Below are 13,282 nucleotides of genomic sequence, written 5' to 3'. Positions count from 1 at the left end.
TTACACAAAAAAATCCACAATATCACTGCACCGTAACAATCACAATAACATCAAATCCAATAAAATCGATTTTCATCTCAACACTAGCGAGCGACTGCGCGCGCGCACGTTACGACGGTATGGCGTAGATTGACAGCCGTTCAGCGGAGAGGTAATGACCCAATCCGTCAACTTGCTTCCGAGTTACTAGATAGTGATCGTGCTTGATGAAGATATCATAATCTTAATTGACTACAATACTCTTAGACTACAGGCCCGTGTTGAAATAAAATTTGGGTCATTTGAACCACCAGGAGACCTATCTAGAACAATGTGGATGAGAAGAATGCCGTACAAAAATATGTGACCAAAATTTACCGATTCTACCTGTACTTTCGAATTCGCACTCAGTTGGACGGAATCTTATTATTTTATGCTCTTATATCGTTCTAGATGGGTCTCCTGGTGGTTCAAATGACCCATATTTTTTTTCAACACGGGCCTGTAGTCTAAGAGTATTGTCTAAGAGTTGTATCTTAATATAGTTTGACAATATTTCTCCTTACTTAGGATCTCCTTACGAGGATGATAACGTACGAACATACGAACTGTCGAAATCTGAAACTGCTACTACCTACGTTCACATCTTTACAACCAACCCAAACTGTTTAAAACAAGCGATACATCATTAAATCTAACAACCCTGCAAACGCAATTTATCCAAGGAAATGTATAACAGACACGAACTAAACAATATGTCACATTTCGTGTAACCTAAACAAAACTTCTAATACTTGTTATCCCTTTTTTTAACGTTGGGAAATGCATTTACGCATCCCCGTCTGCAGTTTTCCTGCGTGAGGTATGTGGGACTCACGAAAGGCCATACCCACTAAAACCCAACGGTGGCCACCGATCAACTTCGGCGGCAGGGGTTAACAGCGAGGAATACTCATTATCCCTACGTTTTACTTTTTATCAACATACTCCAACGGCAAACCATCATAATTAACAAAACAAGCGATACATCAGTAAAACCTACAGCCCTGCAATTACGTCATTCAAAGGACATGTTTACCACACCGTGGAAGGACTGTCTCGACCTGTAGAACGAGTTCCAGGCGGGCCGTGACGAAAAACTTAACTTATACCTTTTATATCAATAGTGGACTTCGTGTATGGGCAGGAACAGGGGAAAGAAAGCTGCTCTATTGTTTATTATAATTGGCTATATCCATACTAATATTATAAATGCGAAAGTAACTCTGTCTGTCTGTCTGTTACTCAATCACGCCTAAACTACTGAACCAATTTGCATGAAATTTGGTGTGGAGATATTTTGATACCTGAGAAGGGACATAGGCTACTTTTTATTGCGAAATATGTACCACGGGCGAAGCCGGGGCGGACCGCTAGTGGGTCCTAAAGTAGACATTGATCTATTTCTCTTATAGTCACAAAAACTACTTTTATATCTCTATCGAATTATATAAAGGAATTTTTTTTTAATGTGACCTGAATTATATTAAAGGGTGGTAATATCCAAGAAGGTAGAACCAGATATGCTGAAAATTATGTATATTTTAATCGTTTTAAACAGTCCAGTTCAAGTAGACTCTTTGACCATAAAGATCTATATATTTTGACCGAGATCAAAAGGTATTGTCATTTCTACGCACCATTGGCCCACCGCGCCTACATTGCTAAACAGTACCAAAAAATAAAATAGGTAGACTGTGACGCTCCAACGATCTTCTGAATGGCTATTTATTGCATCGATTGCAGTATAATGGATTGCTGTTCGAAATTAATTATGATCTAAGTATTTAATACTTTAGTTAAGGTATTTAAATATATTTTGTGGTTCATTTTAATCCAGTTCTGGAAATAATCTTTACCTATTAAAACATATGTTTATGTACCTAATATTTTACTAAGCATTGCACTTTTGCTAAGGCAATTGGCTTAAATGGCAGAAACTTGGCTACACGATATCACATACGCTGAACAAACGTACGTACGTTTGAAATTTGAATTAATAATATACAAAACCTAGTAAGTAGTATCCTACTACTAAACGGAACTACTCAAAATATAATATTAGGGAACAACGGTATTACCAACATTTAGAAAAGAAAACTTTAATCGTTAAATATGGACATTGAAGGAATAAAAAACTATCGTCAACTTTCATAATTACGTGACAATCACTAGTTAACACACAATGAACAAAACAATGAAAATATAATGGTTGTATTGTTTTCATTAAATACCTTATTAATAACTTATTTTTTTGGAAACATCGGTTATGAATGTGTTATAGGATAAAACATTAATAATTAGAGTAATTAGATTTTAATTCTATGAACATCAAATTTTGCCCACTTTCTACAAAAATATCCGCGAATCGAAACGATAGCTATTAGCTATAAAAATAATGTAAATGTAGGTACTATCAATTTCTTATAAAACATTCATATTCATAAACCTAACCTTTATACCTAGTTTCTAAAAGTCAAGACCTTGGCATTTGACGCTTCATTAAAATTCAGACCAATTAGTCTTTATCTAAAAATATATAAACAGGATTATAATATATTGATTAGAAATATTTGATTTAAAGTTTAATTGTAATGTATCAAACTTTAAAATACTCAATCGATTTGATAAATAAAGTCATAAATAGCTTGGTACATTATTCTCAAGTCATAGAGATACATTTTTAAATAAAATATAAATTAAAAAAATACAAATTTTTCAGCTCGATACCTCCACGCGTTACCGAGAAAAATAATCTTGAGACACAGTCATACAGACGGACCACAAAATGATAATACAAGGGTTCCGTTTTTTCCTTTTGTGCTTGGGAACCCTAAAAAAGAAAAACATAACCTATCGAAAATCGAAGTCAAATGCCATATATTTCCATACATATGACAGTTTTTCATGTACCTACCTCACAGTTCTTCATGTTTATTTTATACATGCGTCATTTTTTACCGCAATACCAATTAAGCAGAACTTTCAAAGGGTCTCTCATATAGTAATATGCGATCCCTATGTTACGGTTAATGACGGTTAACGGACAAAATTATACGTTACGACGTGGTTACGATATGTCATTAACTCATTACCGTGCAATGTTAATGGAGCTTGTATGAAAACGCTGGTTCAATGGAATTGCTCCGAAATTGATGGTGACAGATGTTTGGTGTCGCAACAGGTGTACTGTACTAATGTGTTTGCTTAGTATTTAATTTCAATTCTTTCTTCTAGTCTTATATAGACTGGGGCTACAATCTTTTCCTCTGTATTGTCCAAAGCAAAATTTCCTGTATTGTCGAAGCGAATTGTTCCTGTATTGTCGAAGCGTTGCAAAAAAAGCGTTTTTTTTTTTAATTTTACTAAAATGAACTAAGGATTAAACAAATAATAGAAAATATTTCTCAAGTTTACTGTAACATATGTTTATCTAAATTAAAACTAGGGAAAACTAGGCATTCAATTTATACTTTATCTACAAACAAAATCATCTTCATACACATTCACTCACAAGATCAAATTCATCATAAGACATAAGCATGTATCTAGTCCACTGTCCAGATATATGCTTATGTTCTTATACTACTACGTATTCCAGCCATACTTTATCTGCAAACAAAATCATATTTATAAATACTAAAAAATGAATAATATAAGACCATCCAGTATATCCAATAGGCATCCATTCTAGACATGTTCTACAGCCTAGTAACACACGTTTCTCAGTAAACAATACGGAGATATATACACGAGATTGTAAGATATATCCGGAACTATTTGTGGTAATAATCTAGATTACATTGTTCTACCGTTATAAACACTATATTATATTTATTTCCTTTTAGGTACCTAATGAATGGGTTACAATGTTGCTAAAATAAAAGACGTAGGATAACAATTTAGACAGGAAAGGTGTGGATTAAATCTTTCCATACTATTAAGAAAGAATATACAAATAAACTTTTCAACGGCCCACTACCCATGTTAAAAACAGACAACTACCCTAAAACACCAACCTGACAAGTCACAAGCGACAATTTTGATGACGTCACAGCCAACTCAATCATTCAAACTACTTAAAAGATGATTAAACAAACTACACAACAAACAGACACAAAGGGCTACGTTTTCGAAACGCAATCACAATAGAAGCATGTTGAAACATTATGCAAACCATGATGGGCCATCTTCACAATGGGCAGCGTTGGCCCAACAAACGATGGTTGATGTTTGCTGCCATTACCTCGATTATGAAATTTAATCTACAATAACGGCCAATCAAAGACATTTAGGCCATCTACACTATCGTGATTGCCTCTACTCGCCCAACGCTGTCCATTGTGAAGAAGGACCATGACAGATACGGTTAAGGGCTTGCCGTGAAATTAGCTGTTGTACAAATCACTACCTTATCCTGTTCTGCTGGGAAAAAGTTGGAACGTTAGCTATTGTTATAAGTAACTATGGGCTGGCTTCCACCTAGGTTGAGTGAAAGAATTATAGTCTAGGTAGTTTAGGAATAAGACAGCTTTCTTCTGGTGAAAGCTTTCAAAATCGATTGAGTAGTTGGGTTAGTAGCAACATAACAAACAAAATTGTTGATTGTATTTGTTTTATTTTTAATGTGAAAGTGTGGATAAGAAATATAAGGAATTACTGTGTCAAAACCCAAAGGCATTTAGCTTCGTATTGTATCGTAAAATCCCTATTTGCGTTTTCCCTATTTTAAAAATCATGGTACCTAACTAGCAAGCACATCCGATTATATTAGTCAGAAAATTGTAAAGCATATTATACTATAATTTCTAAATTATCAAGACAACAAACATAAATCAATCATACACAAAGAAAGAGCAAACATTCGTAACCCAGATAACACTATGTACCTACACAGCTCCTAATATGTTTGACACATGTAACCAAAAGAATCGTGTCATATTTACATATACGATTATTCACACTTTTCCACTAATGTCTGTAGTAGAAGCGACTTCACAAATCATATTGTTACTGAAAAATTTACAGTTACTTACTGTAATATTATATTGTTTGTCTTTGTTTGACTACCTGACATGCTTAAGTTTTGAAGACAATTTTGAACGTAAAAGTGAAATTCAGGGGCCGTATTATGACCTCTTATTTCCAGACAGATTACGCCGTTTAAACTGACATGGCAAATTCGCCATAATATATATGATCGCAATAACCAACCAGGTTTATTTATGGTATTCTATGAATTTGCTAGACAGTTCAATTTACGGCGTAAACTGACTGGGAATAACATGTCATAATACGGCCCTAGGTCACATTCAGTATGTTCTAAGGAGATAGGTACCGAATTAGCCGAATGAAAATTTGAGCTTCAGATCGAGATAATTTAATTTATAACTTAAAACTTTATTAATTAGATTGTTATTTATCACAAAGTCTATCAATCTATAGGTCGGGTCATGTAAAAAGAACGCTGACGGTTAAGCTGCGCATTGGCGATTTATTGGTCTATTTGGTGTTATGAGGTGGTATAAGAATAACAAATATGTAGTTGCGAAGCCACGACTCGAGAGCCTACTTCAACAATAAAATAAGCAGCAAATAACTTTCGTGCTAAACTCGATACATGCCAAAACACACCCCATCACTTTCATCCAGCGTTCTTTTTACATGATCCGCGTTATACCGTCTACAGCACAGCAGCTAATCTCAATCAAATCGATCAATATAATGATTCCAAAGCGTTCCCTAGCCCGCAAAAGATGCCTTATAGACTCGGGAACGCTTCCCACTGTATGCCTTTTAACCAAAGGTTCCCCACAAGGGAACTTGAGACTCTAAACAAATATTTGCACTTCCAAACAATACAATAAATTCCTGGAAATTGTTATAGCGAGAGCACAAAAGAGAAAGTGGGACCGAAGGCTTTTTAACTACTCCATATAAGGATGTGTCAATGCATTTTTTTCTTTAGAACCTATTTATTTTGTGTAGTGTTAAGTAAATAAATTGACTTTTAAATAGAAAGGAAAAAATTATGATAAGTATTTAGAAGACATGGTAGTATCGTTTACGAATGACAATTTTTTTTCTTTTGCTAGTAGGTATTTTATTCTACCTCTAATAGTGTGAAAAATATGACTGTTTTTTTTATATCTTATAGATTTTTGGTTTTCCTTCCTACACACACATTGATACATAGCTAAATATAATTCACTTAACGAGAAACCTCATGTAAATCAAACAAACAAAACATAATGAATAATAACATCATTTTACTCAAACGGCTAAGCCCCAGTTGTTTGTACTTCATGAGAACAATTCAACCCAACACAAATACATGAAACCTAAAAACCTAACGGTTCAAATCGCTAAATATAAACACATTACATAGTTAAATGAATATACTGAGATCCTTCCGGCCAACGACCTGTCTGTCTTTATTTAATTAAAGATCGAGTGATAAAAAAATTCGAAGAACACGAATCTGCAACGTCACTTCTACGTGACCGGCATTTAGTACGAAATTTTGTGCACGAAATTAAAAATCATAGATGATTTTTTTAAGGAGTGCTTTCATTGGTATAAAGAAAGAAGATAAGCTAATAAATCAACTTTATAACCTGTAAGTTGATATAAATAAAAATTATAACTCTTAAAAAGGAACTTCTCAATTATAATGCTATTATAAGGAAAAAACGAGAAAAATTCTTGCCACTACTTTATTCATTTTGCTTCTGCTACTTTATTCAAATTGCATTAATCTTTTTTACTCTTGGCAAGAGTTACACAACCTACATCGATATATCATTTCCTACATATTCCAACCACTCTTTTAGACCTTTTACCATGTTATGTATAACGTCTTAGTTCATTATTGGATTACCTAGTCATAAAAGTCGTTACACTGACATCCTGCGACTCTTAAGAAACAAGCAAAAATATTCTAAGTGTATTATTCCATGCTATTCGTATCACCTGTCTGCGATTAAACTTTGATAAGCAGTTTGCATTCCCCCAAGTTCCAAGTGAACTGAACCCACAGACTGAACCATTACATAAACACTAGGTTTCGTCCATGAATTCTCTTCGCATAATTTCGCGACAACCGTTATCCATACAAATTGACTAGCTTGAAGCTTTTTTCGCATTAACGAGCAGCCTATTCATCAAAACCGTCCAGCCATTTTACCGTACACAAAAACAAAAAGAGCCAACAAACTTGACCCTTTATAATTTTAGTTCTGAAGTATAAATAACCGCAAAACCCAGTCAATGCCACGGTCAACATCTAAAAGTGGGGAAACATTCTAAGGACAAAATCCTACTAATATTATGAATGCGAAAGTTTGTGAGGATGAATGTTTGATATTCTTTCACGTAAATACTACTGAACTGATTACAATGAAATTTGGTATGTAGGTAGCTGAAGACCCAGAAAAATATAGGCTTCTTTTATCCCGGAAATTCCACAAAAAAGGTAACTATGCGGGTTTTTCTTTGAAAACGCGGGCGAAGCCGCGGGCGGAAATCTAGTACGCTATATGCTAATGAACCTGTTTACTCTATCGTACCGTAACATATAGCAAAATATATCGTCTAAATATAGACAGATGACAATACTATAATTTATTACGGTTTTACTACGAGACTAAACAAAGGATCATACGCTCTCTATAAGGTAGCATAAAGGCCACAAATAATGATGACATTCTCTATTGTTATATTACTTTTGAAAGCTGTCAAATATAAAAAAATCACTTGATTAAAAATATGATCTGTCATGTAGGTAGTAGTAGTAGCACGTAGTAAAGACACGCCATAATTTTTCCAAGTACTTACTACTTAGATAAATAATGCTTAAATTACCTATTTCTATAATAAAGTACCTACACAAAATATGTAAAACGTAAACGAACATTTTGATTAATTAGAAAATAATTTTACAAACGCCATTCTCAAGAAAACTATTCATATCGAAACATGAAATAATTTCAGTGAAATTGACTACACATCTGCTTCCATAGAATTTTAATAAAACAATATTGGCACACATTTTAATCTCGTTAATAAATAAACAGAAAATACTACAAACGGCTAACTGATACTTCCGTGTACTTTACTAAGAACCAATAAAACTTACGTACTTATACAGAAAGCTTCTTAAGCTTTCTAATAAAAAAGTTTAAGAACATTAAATTAAAGGTATTATTAGCATTTCTTCTTATAATAGATAAATGTTTTTTTTTTATCTGTTCTAACCTTTAATTGCAATGAAATCGTAAACAGCCAGTACCAATAAAGATGATAAAAAACGAGAGTAACAAAAAAGGTCGTAATACATATAAAGTGCCCATAATGATAGCTTTAAAATCATCACACAGTTTATATGGTGATGACGTCAGAAGCTTTGTAATAGTATAGATAAAATCAATAACATACGGATGCTTTAGTATTTAACGAATGAACAAAATGGTGTTGTGTAATATTTTAAATCAACAAAATATGCAGCACCTACTGTCCTACTCTATAACACGTAGCTAAATTATTATCCTAAAAATTTCACAAAAACTACTATACTGTACTTTTATTTTTAAAATCAATGCAGCATTTCCTTGCTCCTCAAAAGTAACTGACAAACTTCCCAACATTAAAAATAAAAATAATAAAAAAACTCATATAGAAAAACCAAATCGATAGTTTCAAGGAAATGGGATTGACACTAACATCAAGATTATTACATCATAACAGATTACGACTGGGACTTTCAAAAGAGATTATCCATTTGAAATGGTATAAGAAGTTACAACCGTGGTATTAGAACAAATGCTTAGAGATTATAGTTTTTGTTTTGGATACAAAAGGGATAATAATTTAAAATGTTTTGTATAAAGTTCAATGCGTATACAATATAATACAATACGAAAATTTATTTCATCATAAAGTTGGTAGAAATGGATTTCACAACACCAAATATTATTGCCAACATATAATTTTTAATTCTTTGAATACCGTACTATTTGGACAAAACAAACCAAACGGACTTGAACAGGATGATAAGTGAAAGATATTAGTAATTATTATAATTTATAAGCATGATTGAAATTTACAGTAATAAAAAGGGGCTGGTATAAAATGTAAGGACGATGACTAATTATTGAAATGCCTAAAATTAGAAACGGTCTAAAATAACTTATCAAGGTGCTTTACTTCATTTCAACGAAGTATACAACTAAGAAAATTTTTCATTGTAAACGTTTATTTCGTTCGTGGAAATATTTATAAATAGTTCATAATAGCAACTTCGTTTTCATATTATTGACTCGACTCGCCCATTTCCCGCCTAAAAAGTAGGTTATAACCTTTACTAGAATATAGGTTATCAACCTTTAAAAGTTCAAAAGGTCGTCTCCAAAAAGAACAATTCTATTATTCTAAGAACATAGTTCCAATACAAAATCTCTTATACGATAAATCCTATAATCTTTGGTATAATCTGACCTAACACCATAAAGAGGAAAGATTTGTTGTTGTAATCCGATTTAGCTCAAAAGGTACTTGGCCGATTTTATTTTTTCCTACCATCAGATAGTAAACTATAGTAAACTAAGAGGTAAACCTCTTTACCGAGTAACATCTAGGATATTGTCCTGGCAAAGCTGGGTTTAGCAGTATATTATAATAGCGAAGAAGATACATTTAACCCATTGTACAAATAATAAGGCATTATAAAACTCGTATTATCTGAGCCTTACACCGTATATGGTGTCTTATCATTCGCTAGATGTGTCAATAAAAAAAAGGCCTCTGCGTGATTAAATCGAACCTCATTAGACATTCAATTACTATTAGATTCAATGTAACTTTTTACACCATGATGTAATGGAATAGTTGTAATGTGTTTTTCCTTAACTAACAAGTACTTACGCAGAATATGTCATTGACCAAGTTGATATAGGTTTACCTTTTAATCCATGTTTAGAGGATTAATCATAAAAAAATGATTGCAAAACCTTTTAAGATTATATCTGTAATTATGTCAAATTAAAATAATTATTATTTAGAAAAATGGTAACCGCAGATTACTGTTTATTAAATAAATAAAATAAAACCCACGGTAATAACTGTGTGTAAAAGACAATAGGTAATATTTGTTTACGTTACGAACATTCTATGTGTGTGTGAATAGTGAACACCGTTAGCACCACAATATAAATAACTGGGACTTACCTTTGTCGCCGTGCAGTGTTTTTATTGAGGGCGCAAGTCCGAAGGGTGCCTTCGGTACTATTATCGTCCCCTTATTCTTCTCGAACAGCGCTTTGCGTTCACGTAACGTCATTTCGGCCGGGTCTTTCTCCTTCGCCCGCGGACTGCCGGCTTCGAACATCGCCGCCTTTGAAAGCACAGAACTCCTGTCAACGTTGCCGTTTAATTTGGGCGCTAATCTCTTAACAGCTGGGCTAGCCGGCTTGTCGTCCCGCTTTGTTTGTATACAATCCGTGTTGTCGTTTTCTTCCCGTTCCACTACATTGTTCTCTTTGTCTTTATCACTGTCACAGTTCTCCTCGCTGACCGGCGGCGTGGGCGCCTTATATTTTTTGATTGACGGTTTTTTCGTGACGGACGGCGGCGCGGCCACCATAGTCGCCATGTTGAGGGCTGGAGTTGCACTGGGGGTTGTCGATGCACTCGCCGGCGCCTGTCGGGTGCGTTCGGGTAACTTCGCGGCGAAGTCGTACACAAGCCGCGATTGGGTGGCAGAGACGCGCCGGTACCCGTCTCCTTCCTACGATTGGACAGTGGCGGCGTTTGGGCGACTTGAGAGCACGTGCGTGCGTATCGATACGACGCGAAATGGTACAAACAAATGCCAAGTTTAACTGTAACCCGGTTAGGGAGCGAGACGGAGTTGCATCATGGGTTGCGTAAGGGTAAATGTGGAAGTATTAACAATGGATCGTATTTATTTATTATGGAGCAAGTATCGTGAGTCGTCAATCGCGTGTGGCGTTAAACTCACGACTGGCTAATGGATGTAGCTGACGCACGTGCGGAAACCGGCTTCAGCGATAACAATTCCGTCGCATATGCCAGTTTTGCAATTTCATATGCACAAGGAAATGCTAATGAGCAACATTTGACTGACTGATGACTACGTGAGATGCGCTTTTGATAATGACACAACAAAGAGCATTGTGCAATTGCTTTAACAAAATAATATTCACAAGTCGTAACTCGTAGACGTAATTCTAACATTTTACTTTCTACCCCAATAAAGGATAAGTTTAAATTTAATTCATACACATCCAATCATTACCTACTATAAGTACAAAAATTAATATAAATTTTAAAGAGTATATAAATAATTGTGAAACAAGCGTCTAAATAAAGTTAATCACATTAAAATATTAATTTAAACATCAGCAATTACGCCTTCATTATCCACACAAAGGGCTTTGTTCCCAATTCTAATGATGCGATGCGACTTAACCGCAATTCTATTTAATCTGTGACATGCTGTCCCAGATAATCATCTGTATTTATTTTTGATGTGCGACCCTCAGGTGCGACCTATTTTTGTAAAAATTGAGAAATTATTTATTATCTGTATTTTTGGGATAGTTCTATGACGTTTATTATGGCGGGAAGTTTTAGGTGCGATTTGTTGAAATGAAGCTAATGCAGTTTGTTTTTTGTCCCGAGTATGATGAAACACTAACCATTTTTTTCTAGGAAGTTTTCTAGTTACAATGAATACAAAAAACCCTTTAACTGTTTTTTAATCTTTTTATACCTCGTCTTGTAAGTTAAAATTACTTTACATATTTGCAAATTATGGCATAAGACATTTATGAGAAATGTAGTTTATTTATTCTGGAGATCTACTGGAGATATCCTTACTTTGAGATAATATTTATACACCTTTTTACCTCCTCTATCGGCTCTATCTATAGGTGTATCAATGACATTTATTTTTGCAACAAACAGTAGGTAATAGGTATATTTTACGAATCATTAAATATAAGATCTAAACCAGTATACCAAGTACTGGTACGAGGAAAACATCAAAATAACAAAGTGAATACATAAACCTGCGGTTTTATAAAGAACAACGACAGCCTTGTCTCAGGCATTTAAATGCGAATTTCTCTTATGGTACGGGAGCTATTAACGTTAAAAAAAAAGTCATTTTAGTATAGTTGGTTTTTTGATATACTGTTCCTCTTGCTATTTCGGTTAGAGTCCGGGCTGTCTGGCTGGTCGCAGTGGTTGCGTTTTTTAGTGCGCATCTTATCTGCACAGGATAATTTCCTTAATTTTAAGTCATTTTTTAACGCGTAATTTTTAATATTTTGCCTTTAGATAGATCCATCAGACATAATTTTTTTATTGCAAGACGTTTTTTTCGTTGTTAAATAGGTGCCAGACGCAATGTTTTATTTCGTTTTTATAAAAAATTCAAATTATTTTAGAATGTCTGTAAATTTCATATTATGTTCTTCAAACATAATATAATCTAAAATTAATTAGCCAGACGCTAATTCGATTGTTAAGTATTAAATATGTACAAATAAAAACGTAGTGAAAGTAGGTAAGTATAACAATTTGATGATTGTGTATATGGAGAGATAGTTTAAAGTGCAAGAGAGATAGAAAGGGTCGGCCGCGAAAATTAAATAACAATAAAAAATAACTTTTTTTTTTTTCGAAAATATACGATGCATAGAAATTGAATTGTTCCTACTCTAGGATTCCCTGTGTTGTGGGAACAAGTACCTTCCATTGGTACATTTTATTCCTTAGGCTAAAAAATAAACTATTAGGGTACATCAACAATCTTCTATACAAAACAATTTTTTTATAACTAACTAGCGCCCCGCCTGGCCCTGGCTTCGCACGGGTGCAATGCTGATACTAAATACACTACAGAAAAATTGTGAACGTTGAATATAAATATTAAATAAGTACATAGCGGCCCGCTCCGGCTTCGCACGGGTATAAAATATATAGCCGGGCGGCCGCGCCGGCCGGTACCGCCGCAAACGCTACGTCCCGCAATTTTTAAATCTGTAATATCTTCGAAAATATTCACTTAAATCATACGGTGTAAAGGGTCATATAGATCTATATTAAATGAACAATGTATTCAAGGTCTTTAATTGGTTAAGGATTAATGCTGTACCTATTGGTTAAAATCGCTTCGAAAATTAGCCATTATTATTTGTCGTAAAAAGTAAATGACAAAAAAAAGTTATTGTGGGTTATC

General features: G+C 34.1%; 1 protein-coding gene across 1 annotated transcript in view; it reads right to left on the bottom strand.

Moving 5' to 3' along the window:
• The window catches only part of LOC149897676 (anillin-like), a 65,369-nt gene that overhangs the window by 32,071 nt on the left and 20,016 nt on the right, over positions 1 to 13,282 (bottom strand). Inside the window, exon 7 of the mRNA XM_090116074.1 lies at positions 10,243 to 10,801. Coding sequence (XP_089972200.1) covers positions 10,243 to 10,801 — 559 coding nt within the window. The remainder of the gene's footprint in view (positions 1 to 10,242; positions 10,802 to 13,282) is intronic.

This window comes from Colias eurytheme, chromosome 25 (assembly GCF_061535395.1).
Source record: "Colias eurytheme isolate Ceu_HAF_F1 chromosome 25, ilColEury1 Martin Lab GWU primary, whole genome shotgun sequence".
Classification (NCBI taxonomy): Eukaryota; Metazoa; Arthropoda; class Insecta; order Lepidoptera; family Pieridae; genus Colias; species Colias eurytheme.
This window is presented reverse-complemented; position numbering and strand designations above follow the sequence as displayed.